Here is a 13041-nt window from a genome sequence, read left to right as displayed (position 1 = left end):
AAAACAAATAATATAATTATAGCCGGTTTTAAAACTGAATATATCCTGAAGATCACTTTAAAACAAAAATATAGAGAAATATTAAATGGGCAAAATACAAGTATAGACCTAAATAAAACAATTACAAACATACAAGAATTAATAGTGTTTCCAATTACAACATTTAATAACTAGGAGGATAATTGACATGAGATTGTGTTCACTAGTTTTGGTTCAGTCTGAAAACCTTTTTACCGTATTTTAAAACAAATTGCATTTTTTTTTTATTAAACACAAAATTAGATATTAGGTTTTGTATCAAGATCAAATTTTTTATAAGTTTCTGATCTATGTTCAGAAGTGATTTTGAATAGGAGAATGGATTTTGAGGGTCCATTTGTGTCCTTTTGTTCCAAAATTCCAGTTGTGTCCTCCTATTCTAAGATTCCAATCATGTCCTCTTGTTAAAAGGTTTTAGGAGTGTTCTCAGCTTCCAAGTTCCAGTATTATCCTCTTGTTCTGAGGTTGTATCCTACTTTCCTGAGGTTCCAGTTGTGTCCTCCAGTTCCAACGTTCCAGTCATGTACTCTAGTTATGAGTGTCCTCTTCTGTCCTCTGGTTTTGAGGTTCCAGTCATGTCCTCTTGTTTAAAGGTTCGAGTTATGTCCTCCGGTCCCACAGGTCCATTCATTGCCTCCTGTTCCGAAGGTCCAGTCATTGTATTCTTGTCTTGAAAGTCCATTTGCTGCCTCATGTCCTAAGAATCCAGTTACAGCCTTTCATCCTCAGGCATCTGGGATGATTGCCCCATCCAAGGTGTCTGAGGTAACTGTCCTGTCTGAAACGATTGCCCTCTATGAGGTGCCTAATTTGACTGCTGTGTACAAGGTGTCTAAGATGACTTCCCAGTTTGAGCTGTCTCAGTTATCTGCCCAGGCTGTGGTACAGTATCTGAAATATCTGCCCAGAGCAGTCCGGCCCAGTCTGAGTAGTCTGATGTGCCAGTGGTTCTACCATTGCCTTGCTCAGGGATGCAGAGGTTAAAGCCCTGCTTGATGTTTTAGAAATTACTTCCCTGCCAGAGAATTGAGTCTCAGAGATGTTGGTCTTGTCCAAGGTTCTAGTCATGGTCTTGTTCGTGGTTCCAGTGATAACAGCCTCGTGGCCCTGGGGACAGCCTGCCCTCAAATCAAAGAGATGACAATCACCTCCATGTACACAGGGCTATTGAAAACAATCACTAATAAATGGTTAAGGCTATCTCCTTGTCAATATAAGGTAATTAGTTCTTAGAACCATTTTTTTCAACACTATTAGCAGTGCACACAGTTTACACTATTGGGTTTTTATCTTTCTTTTTATGTTCACATACACCTAATATTTATATGCTCTTGGAAGATAAAAGGTACATATTATTTTTTGTTATGGAGTTCTTTGCATTGGCTTTCTTCTAAAACTTTGGATGTAAACATATAGTGGCTGCTGCACGCAAGTCTGTATTGTGGAAGGATCTGTTCCGTAGCCAAACATAAGCAACACCGCAGTGCATCTACTTAAAGGTGTGTAACTGGGTGGGTAAGGGGAGATAGCATGTAACCTAAGTTCAGTGAGGGCATAGTGTAGTCAGGTAGTTAAATCTGAATTTAGTTTTCTTGCAGCAGCCAGCAGGTATAGAGCTGGTGCAAGTGCGCAATGATAATGATTGTGGCAATTTCCACAAGCACACGTGTGATTCGAGGCAGTGACGTAGCACAAATGCTTGCAATTTGGCATACAAGTAAATACAGCAGGAAGAACCGAGTCAAAACCGTACCGCTCACCTCTAATAAAAAAATATATGTCTGACAGCAGTGTCGGACTGGGGCATGAAGGGCCCACCGGGGGAATGCAGTGATAGGGGCCCATACTTAAGGGTGTGGCCAGTCTACAAAGGGGGTGTAGCCAGCCTCCACAGAGGCTTCAAATACACAATTGTCTTGTGCAGTGTAATGCAACATATCTACTATGTATAATACAAGTGCACAGTCTGGAACCTGATCCCTAAAGGAAGGAGTGGGCCCTAAGGCACTGGGGCCCACTGGTGGTTTCCCCTGCACCCCTGTGGGCCAGTCCAACCCTGCCTGACAGTACATGCCTACTAGCACTACCTAAGGTAGGGCGTTTTACTGTGTCTATTATGTGTTCATTATATACGAATTCATGGATGCTTTAGAACAGCGGTGGCCAACCCATGGCTATTGAGCCACATGTGGCTCTTTCTTTACCCAAATGTGGCTCCCAACACTCAGTCACGTGACCACAACAGATACAGAAACCTCTGCACTCCAGCCAGACACGCAGCAACACTACAGGGACTGAAAACTGAGGGAGCCAAATACTATAGGTGAGACATCCACTGGCAAATAGAGGACACATAAGGGGCTGCTGCAATCAGGGGCTTGGTGGCAACCTTTAGCCTGGGGGGCAGACTCAAGCAAGCGGCCCTGTTTTTTATAGGGAATCTGCAGTCAAGTGGTCCTGGAACACTTATATTGCACTGGCCCAGGGGTCAGATGGCACCTTGCCCCCCCTTCCCAGCCAGCCCCTGGGCACAAGTTGGGGGGACTGCAGTGACATATGAGGGTGGGCTGGTGTGACACAAGTCGGGGCTGGCTGGAGTGACACAGGAGTGTTCTGGCAGGAGAGACACAATGGGGGAGCTAACTGTAGTGACATACTGTAGGAGGGTGCTGGCTGGGGTGACATATGTTGGAGCTGGTTGGAGTGACACATGGGGGAGCTGAAGTGTATTATTTGAATCTGGCTTTTTCAATATATTTTATATGGATTTGTCTTTTTCAATTATTTTATGTGAAAGTGACTATTTCAATGTATTTTATGTTGGATCTGGCTTTAAAATGTATCTTATGCTGGATCTGTCTTTTTCAATGTATTTTATACCAGGGGTATGTCCTAGCTGGCATAAAGCCACACCCCATTTTTGCACACACGCCTTCGGCTCGATGTCGGCTCTTTGACGTACCTAACAAGATTTGTTGTCTCTTTGTCTCTGCCTGGTTGGCCACCCCTGCTTTAGAATGTCCAGAAAGACAGATCTGTGTCAGGGTGAAGATTCTTGAGCAAATGTCATTGTAAATGTACTTCTAAGCCTCCGGTAAGATAGAAAACAGCATACAGCGGAGCGTTAAACATAATAAGGTGACCCACATAAACCTCCTACAAGACCAGTTTGCAATGCAATGACATTTATGAAAAAATAAAAGTAACAACACAGTAAAAACCATTCAAACCAAATAAAGGTCATTTGTAAAGCATACAAGCCACCCTGTAAATGGAAATTTGTAGAAGGGTAATACTAATGCTTTTCATTTCTTCGTACACCATATAGAAGTAAGCTTATGCTAAAGTACATTAAGCATTGTTACAAATTCCTTTAAGCAAATGCCTTTACTTAATCACAGAAACATTTCAAGTTTGAGAAATTTGCATAATTTTTGAAGGTGAAGCCGGTTATTCAGGTCATAATTCTGTCAACATACATTAGCAATATTTCTAGCAACTGTGGTTACATAGCAAGAACTTTTGTCTTAGGGCTCTTGAACATGAGTATCTTTTAGAGAAATACATACCTTTTACTGGAGACCAGGATCTCAGCTGTCACCATTATGCCGGCAGCGGGGAAAGCGCTACAAAGCCCCTTGCAGGCTCGCTGCTCTTACCACACTGCGGGCACGGTGGCTCGCTGCGCTCGCCACAGGATCTATTCTCCCTCCATGGGTGTCATGGATACCCAAAGCTTGTGGCGCCCGGTATTCCTGTGGTGGCATTTCACCCCCTGTCGGGATTGCGGCGTTGGCTTTGTGGCTGCCAGGACACAGACAGGTCTCATGATTGCCTACCCTTTTAGACTGTGGCTATTCTCACATTGTACATGGAAGCAGGACTGTGCAGATTAGACCAATTTTTCTTCAGATAACTTCCACCCCCAAGTCAAAATAATATAGACCTACAGTATATCCACATACATAAAATTTAGTGCATGAAAAAAATGCATCAAAATGAGTTACTTGCCTGTTATATAAGCTGGTGTTTTCAGAAATGAAAAACATACTATGATTTAAAAAAAAAAAAAAAAAAGTACATCTTTAATAAATGGCATCACACATTTTATATATTCTCTGTGCATTAAATGGGACTCAAATTCTATATTGGTACCAGCAAAGATATCTTTAAGTTATGTTCTGCAGGGAAGGAACAGTGGATATTAGGGAATGGTCTTGTGGGTGGATGTGGTGTGTGTATAGCCATTGGTCTGCTGTGCGAGTATGCAGTAGTGATCAGAGCAGGTTTCAGTTATCCTATGTGGCTGAACGGGTGGTCTCTGAACTGTTGTGCACTGCAAACATATGGTCACCTCTCTATGCTGGATAAGAAATGTTATGTAGTTCTGTATGTTGTGTTCCCACTTCTCCGTACTTATTGGAAATACTTCTCTTGTTTGCTGGTATTAGTACACAGTGAATAATGCCTGCGTGGTGTGCATTTCTCAGTCATCTTCCCATGTGCTGGTGATGTGGCCATCAGCTGCTGCTAGGATGGTCCTATCGCACTTTTCAGTCGGGCCACAGGGGCCCATTTATTATAGCATATTTGCATCTATTTCCCTGAAAACACACATTTTCGAGGGTTAGTCACAAATATTAGGTATGACCTGATTGTATGAAGGAGGGACTGCAGCAGATATCTCCGATACCTGCTGTGATCCCTCCATTACCGCTGACAGCTACATACCTCATAGGTTTCTAGGGGGGATGAAATGCTGACAGATTTACCAATATCCAGAATACAATGCATTCCCAATATTGGACCCCGCAGCTATTGCCATCTGAATATGTCGGTAGCCCATTGTAGCCTATGGGCTACTCCCAGCATTTGATGCTGGCAGAGGGTTCCCCAAGAACCCTCCCCAAAAATGGCTGTTGTGCTTGTGCAGTCGCGCTAACCGCACATGCGCAGCACCCCCGGCAGCACACACAGCACATCGCAGGAACGGGCTCCTGTCCCTGCTTGTGCTTGTTAATACATCTGCTCAAAGTGATTGCTTATTGCAATGTGATCATGGGCAGTAAGATCGTGCCCAGATTGCATTAAATATGCGATCTATGATAAATGGGCCTCTTGTCTGCAGTCCGTCATATAGCAGAGCATTGTGTCACTATGGGTCAGACGCAATCCTTTAAGTATACAATGTGCTATTGCTCAGTAACTTTTATCCAGCAGTATAAGTGAAAAGATAAAATAGGTGACTTGTAAAATAGGTGACTTGTAATTTCATTATATCACCTTATGGTCTAGGAAGCAGTACTGTGCTGATCATGTTCAGGTTGTGCAGCCTGTTCTTGATGTAAGAGGCAGGAGTAAGTAAACTTATGAATGTCACTGCCTGTAGTCACCTCACAACTGTCACCCACTGCCTCCCTTTTTGACCACTGCCTCCCGGCACCCTTTCCATGTCACCCAATATCTCCCTGTCATCCCTGCCTCCTCGGTCACCCACTATCTCCCTGTCACCACTGCCTCTCCAGTCACCTATCATCTCCCTTTCACCTACTATCTCCCTATACCAGTGGTTCCCAAACTTTTGTGAGTCACGGCACCCTGGAGTGTCAGATTTTTTTTTCACGGCACCCCTAGGCCACAAGTTTCTTATTGAGAAATTTAGAAAAAAATATTAGATTAAGTAAATTATTTGTATATGTCATCCTTAGGGTCAGTTGTGTGGTGAGGGACAAGATTTGCTTCTGTATGTCCACATATTTTATAATTGGCAGCCACCAGCACTGGTTTTGCCTATTAAATTGACAATAAATAGTTTGAATTGGTCCTTGACAACCAACCTGAGGCACCCCTGCAAGTGCCTCGCGGCACCCCAGGGTGCCACGGCACATAGTTTGGGAACCACTGCCCTATACCCTTGGGAGTACTACTGTCTGGACATGTCCCTTCCTTGTTAGACCACACCCCTTTCTTCAGCACTCGCTTTATAAAGGAGTGCCAAAATCTATATTTTCTTGCCAAAAAGATTAAGCTAGGGCTGGCCCTGGAGACAGGGTGCTGTTGCCGATGTTTAAACGCAGCGGCAACGGCAATACGTCTCCTTCGCAGACAACTGAATTCCCCCCTCAGAATGTATCCTCAATGCTTCGCTCAAGATGTGTTTAAGACATAAGGACATTTGGAAAAGTTAAGCATTCATGCAATATTCACATGTCACATAATATTAAGTCTTCCTGGCCAATATACAGAAATGACAATGAGTAGTAAAATCAGAAGTCACATAATACTTTTCCAACCAAGACAAAAAAATATAATATAATATAATCAGAGCCGGTAAATAGAATAAAAACAATTTAATAAGTATTGTGCTACAAATAACATCAGTATATACATCAGTATATACATCAGTATATAATATAGCCAATAGATAATTAATAAATCCTAAATATATCAGGCTGAAAGGTTACTTGCTGGCCAGCAGTATTTAATGGCAAAGAAAATTGTGGATAAAACTTCTCTTCTGAGAACTCTTCTTTTAAGCCATAAACATAGAAAATAGGGTTTTCTTTCTGTATAAAAAAAGCTTATTTAATTATCTTATTTACGATATTATTCCCAAATCTATCAGATTAGTAACTTGTCAACCAAAAGTTGTACAGGGCTTTTGATCCCAAACCTAGAGATATGGCGCCTCCTAGGGAACAAATGTTATAGTACTCTCACTCTCAGTCAGACGCTTACTTTGGTTGGACACAAGCACGTCTCGGCTAGGCCCTAAAATAACTAGCACAGCAAAATTATACAAGAATAATAAGTAAATGTACACATAGTTCTGCTATATTACATGATTACAGTTAATACAAGTTTTTGCTAAATATACTAACAATTGTCTGATTATATTAATAGAAGGAATATAAATATAATCACCTAACTACAGTTTAACTATTATATAACTATCTTTAAATATTGCCTAATTATTGATTAGAATTATATAGGAAGGGAGAGTATATGTAGATATACAGAGGAAGTAAAGCATTAAATTGTTAAAAACCAAAGACACAAATAGGGCGGGATGTACTAAAGTGGAAATGCAGCCAAAACCCAAAAAAACTCCAGTTGTGGAGAGTAACGCTGCTTTTGCTGGTGTCACCCTACAGAAGCATATGTGCTTCTTTCCGTAGAGGGATCCAATCGGCATGCGTACAGTGGTACCCGGGGCCAAAAAACATGGAAGTTCCTAGTTCGCAAAGGACAGCTTTTAATGGGATAGCTGTCATAATCGCATATAGAATATAGAATCAGGGGTCAAATCCATTTACAATCATATCCAGTTATGTAATGTGTACCTGCACACACGGCCGAGTGTTATGGTAGTGTTATGGTAGCCAACACATTACACATTTTCCTGCGCCTTTGGAGGAGTGATGTATCAAGCCTCAGAGGGAGATAAAGTGGAGCATAGATAAATGACATAAGCTAATAGATTTTGGTTTTGTTTTGCAAAAACCACCCTTAAGTGTTTTGGGTTTGGATTTAAATCTGGATTTCTTTCAAGATCAATTAAAATCGATAAAAACAGCTAAAATCATGTAACTTGGGCCTGTTTTTGTCCCTAGAGACAGAGCCCTAGGTATCTGCATACGAAATGCTTCATTACAGTGTATTCCTGGAAATCACTGTAACGTAGCATTTCATGTGCAGATACAGCCACAGCTGCACCCAGAATATAGGCATATCATTTTAATCAGCAGAAGCTGCTTGTGCGTCATAGTCATACAGTAATGCAAATAAGATGCATTTTCATCAAAAAAAGGCACCCAACGTTAGCAGAGCTACCAGCTAATTCACTCCAGGCATCTCCTGCTGCATGGCGTATTGAGGCAAGATGTATGAGGACACATCTGTATCCAAGCAGAGGCAGAGATCACAGTATAAGCGGCCATGTGAGTACTGTGTGCAGGTGGGTTGGTTGTGCAATAGTGTGCACTAATAATATGCTGCATATGTGAAAGGGACATTATGTGTGTCATTATGTGTATAAGGGAATTAATAATATGCGGCATATGTCTAAGGGACATTATGTTTATAAGGGCATTAATAAAGGTTGGCATAATGTGTAAGGCGCATTATGTTCATAAGGACATTAATAATGTGTCATATGTGTAAGGGGCATTACTGTGTGGTATTATGTGTATACAGTAAATGAATTATTAATGTGTGACATTATGTGTATAAGGTGCTCTACTGTGTGGCGTAACGTACAGAAAGGTCACTACTGTGTGGTCTAATGTGAATAAAGAGCAATCTGTTGTGGTATAATGTGAATAAGGAGCAATTCAGTGTGATGTAATGTGAATAAGGGGCACTATCACATGATAAAATGTGAATACGGTTGCGCTACTGTGTGGTGTAATTTAAATTGGGGGTACTATTGTGTGGCCATTCCGCTTCCCTGCAAGAACATGTCCCTTTTTGAGATGTGCGCCGAATGTGCGCACTGTTCCTATTTAAAATATAGGGGGTAGGAGCACCAAAATGAGGACTGCTATGGGTGAGGGGTGATGGTGCTGGGAAAGGGGTGTAGGGTCAGAGGCAAAACTAGCGGCAGAGATATTGGGCACCAGACAAAATCTTGCCTAGGGCATCATATTGGTTAGGGCCGGCTTTGCCTATAGTATTAGCAACAGTGGGTGGTCTTCAGTATGCCGGCTGTCGGGATCCCGCCTCACAGTATACCGGCGCCGGAATCCCGACAGCTGGCATACCGACACTTATTCTCCCTCGTGGGGGTCCACGACCCCCCTGGAGGGAGAATAAAATAGAGTGGCACGCTTAGCGTGGCGAGCGCAGCGAGCCCGCAAGGGGCTCATTTGCGCTCACCACACTGTCAGTATGCCGACGGTCGGGCTCCCGGCGCCGGTATGCTGGTCGCCGGGAGCCCGACCGCCGGCATACCATACTACACCCAGCAATAATAATATTATTGATTTCCAGTAATTTTCCGTCAGTTTTGTCCACCTCATCATACACTCTCCTGTGTGAAATGGCACCTGAAATCAAAATATTATTGATATGCAATTCAAAACATGAGAATTGTTTTTTAAATCCAAGTTCCGAACTCACGGGAAGACCCGACTCGTGACTCGGCCCACACGGATCCCCAAAAGTGACCCAAGCTGAGACTCAGTTCTACTCAGATCCACAAAGTTCAGCAGGTGTGTTTGGCTTGCAACCAAACCATGCAGCAACTTTGTGGATGTACACCCAGGGAGGGGTTAATTATCATTACATCATTATTTTTAAACATTATTGCTCCAATAACAAAATCTCAAAATAATAAGCGATCATCAATATTTATTTTTATTTTTGTGGGCCTTTCAGTATTAATTATTTAAAAAGTAATAAATAGATTTAATGTGGCTCTTTATTTTGTTGTGCCATATAGCTCAGAATGCATGTAGAGGCTCTTTCAAGTGCGGTAGCAAAGATGCAATTGTACGCAAATCGGACATTGTTTTCATACTGCTCATACGTCTGAGCTGCAATGTGCACGTACAGCGAGTGAATTGTGATTGCGGTCACACTGAGGAATGAGTTGCAAAGTGAGCGTCTGAGGGTGGGAATGCGGAGTGGTTGGATAAACGCAGATGTGTACTGCCCATTCATATGGCGTTTTTTGGAAGTGCATAAATTAGCAGTTGTGATCTTACTTGCTACTGTAAAGCTCTCTGCACCCCTGGAGAGCAGCTCAGTTTGCGCATCAACAGAGACATTTAGACTCTGCGGCATGACCCAATTTGCAACGATGGTACCAATGTATCAGCAATTTTATGCAGTTGGAAGGAAATGAGAGTGAGACTCCCTATGCTCAGGTTAGCTTCTGCCCATATTAGCATATAATCCCTTAGATTGTAAACTCTCACTAGTAGGGCCCTCTTCCCTCATGTGCTTATCCTTTTCTTACTTTAATAATCCTCAACTGCCCAAATCAAGCAGTTTTTTGGCCACCTGGAACTTCTCTGTCATTTACTGGTGTAGTTATGCTTAGTTACCCTGTACTTGTCCTAAATTGTCATCAACTGTAAGTCACTGTTTTCCTGTTTTGATTATGTGCATATGTACTCTGTAATTGGGCGCTGCGGAACCCTTGTGGCGCCATGTAAATAAAGGATAATAATAATAATAAATAATAAATAATAATAATAATAATAATAATAAAAGCTATTGCATACGGCAAAAGACACCAACGGCAGCAGCAAAAACAACCGCACCTGAATAAGCCTGCCATTTTGAGCAGTCTTATTGGCCAGAACCATTTTCACCATCTATTTTCATGCTAAGCCTCAAAATCTCCTTCTATCACAGTATTTCTGGTGACTTTGAGTGGAAACTCAACGGAATGTCACTGCAATTTCTGGTGTATTGAGACTCACTGGGGGCCATTCAATTGTCTATTGCGTCCGAACTCCCAACTAAATTGACGGGAGATCGAGTGCTATATTCAAAAGAAAAGCAGATAAACCCATCTAAACTCATGGGCGCAACGCTAAACATGCTGTCTAGGAGCCCAAGCAGCTGACTTTCACACATTCAGCTCGCTATACCTGAGGATGATAGCTGAAATGTGTGCGCGGCTATTTGCGCCTGAACGGAGCAACAACTGAATTGCTTGGTCAGGTGCCCCCTAATTAGCTTGGCCACAAAAAAACTATTAAATCGTCCCAACTAAAAGTTTGCCACCTATTAAATTTGATTCATGTTTTCCGTGGACTTGGAACTTTGTTGGTGCAGTCTCTAAGCTTTCACCAAAGGTGCTGCTATGTGTTGGACTCATGTAATTCCAGCTATGGAATAGTTAATCTCTTCCTCCAGCAATTGAATCTGCACCTATGTTTGGCTTTTAAAACCCTGGCTCTTCCAGCAGTCTGGGTTAGGTCATTGAGTGAGTATATGGGATCACATGGCTGCTTTCCCAGAGGTCATGACATGACTATCCTGTGTATCTGCAGAACTTGTAACCAGTGAGTCCTGACACTGCTATTTGTGTGTAATCCTGAATCATGACACTTTGCTTCATGTGTGCAATCTATATTCACCTCTCTAGCCAAATTGACTTCCCAACCTTGTTAATCCTTGTATGTTTACAATAAATAGACTTAATTTCATCAACAATATTTGTGGTATGTCTCGTGATACATATTACTGTGACAAAGCCTGCTGCCTTTAATTCAGAATACTTTCCATGCCATACAATTGAGTCACGTTTCAGCCTGGCATTCTACACTAGGACTTAAAAAATGGGTTGACATTGAAAATGCTTTTGTACAAGACGATGGGTCAAGTTCTTCCCATCATGGCTATGGCTGGTCTTTGAAACTTTGGTAAACATGGGACCCATGTTTGCCAAAGTTTCAAAGGCCAGCCATAGCCTATGTGATGCCCATTCAACCATTCAATCTATACTTTTGATCTGGGACAGACTGATTTAATGATCATTTCAAGCTTGTGGAATACCTTTCCCCCCCCCCCCTAACCCTAATTTGGATGCATCAGTTATTTCTATCAGTTTATATGACAAAATATGCACAGTCATGATCCATTGTTGTTAAGGCATAATTTATGGGATATTACAATGATGACCTTTGTGAATATGCAGAAAAAAATCCCTGATACTGCATTCCGAGCATTTTATATCATAATCTTCTAAAGTTAATGCAGTTTGAGACCTTTCGTATCTATTCCATGGATAGGAAGTGTACGTCCTATATAATATAGTACTAGTCTGATTACATTCTCATTCTGATTTAGAAGGGAAGTTAGCGTGATGTGTCTTTCATCTGATGCAAATTTCCTTGGCCAACCTCTGCATCTAAGATCCTCAATGTTGCCCGTTTCTTTGTGCTTCATCAATAGACCTTAACAGCACATCTTGAAACTGCAGTCTGCTTGAAAATCTATGCCTTGGAGAGACCTTGCTGATGCAGTATAACTACACTGTGTCTTGCTGCTGTGCTCAGTCTTGCCATGGTGTATGATGTGTTAAATGAAACTTTCTTCAACAACCTCCCCTTTGCAGTAGAGTTTGGCTGTTCCTAAACCAGTTTTAAGCCTCCTACACAGCTGTTTCAGTTAATGCAAGAACAATAAGGAAACCAGCACTGATTGTAATAATTGGACAAATATGGACTGTTTCAGTTAATGACTGTGTTTCAACCTACATATGAAAATGATGATCATTATCACCTGTGTGGTATGATTGGTTAATCATACACCTGACTATAATCCTAAAAAAATCCATGACTTTGTGCAAGTGTACCTAGAAGAATTGATGCTGTATTGAAGGCAAAGGGCGATTTAGATTTCTCTTCTGTTCATACACTTTGCATTTTGCTAATTGCTAAAAAAATAAACAATTTGCAACTCTATTTTTTAAAGCATTCTTACTTTGCAGAATTTTTTCCACACATACCTAAAGCTTTTACACAGTACTGTATATATATATATATAGTCAGCATGCGACTGGCACTCAGAGACTTTAAGACAAAAGCTGACACAGTTGCTTATGCCAACGTTTCAGAACTTGCGCCCTTTTATCAAGACAAACAGTTTGTCTTGATAAAAGGGCGCAAGCTCTGAAACGTTGGCATAAGCAACTGTGTCAGCTTTTTTCTTACAAGTCTCTGAGTGTCAGTCGCATGCTGTCTATATACTACTTTCAAATGACAGGGCACTGGAGCATTATGTGCAATACACGAGGAGTGCCAAACCTCTACAATCTTATATATATATATACACACACACACACACATTTTCTTTTTTGTTGTTAATTTACATTTCTCACAGTTTAAGCTTCCCTTCACTTTGTCTATTGAAGTTTGGCTTACCTAAAACTGATCACTTTGGTCATATCATAGAGGCTCTTGAGCTCTGAGTATGCAAATGTTGCTTTAACCTGTTGACACACAAGGTACAATAAATTAGTATATTTAAATAAATGTACCCCCA

The 13041-nt window shown here is 41.5% G+C and overlaps 1 protein-coding gene across 1 annotated transcript in view; it reads right to left on the bottom strand.

Annotated features, from left to right (window-relative positions):
* LOC135049922 (transmembrane protease serine 11A-like) overlaps window positions 1–13041 on the bottom strand; it is a 67532-nt gene that overhangs the window by 34990 nt on the left and 19501 nt on the right. The window contains exon 6 of the mRNA XM_063955939.1: window positions 12921–12988. Within this exon, the coding sequence (XP_063812009.1) occupies window positions 12921–12988 (68 nt within the window). The remainder of the gene's footprint in view (window positions 1–12920; window positions 12989–13041) is intronic.

This window comes from Pseudophryne corroboree, chromosome 1 (genome assembly GCF_028390025.1).
Source record: "Pseudophryne corroboree isolate aPseCor3 chromosome 1, aPseCor3.hap2, whole genome shotgun sequence".
Classification (NCBI taxonomy): Eukaryota; Metazoa; Chordata; class Amphibia; order Anura; family Myobatrachidae; genus Pseudophryne; species Pseudophryne corroboree.
The sequence above is the reverse complement of the archived record's forward strand: the minus strand, read 5'-3'. Positions and strand labels throughout refer to the sequence as shown.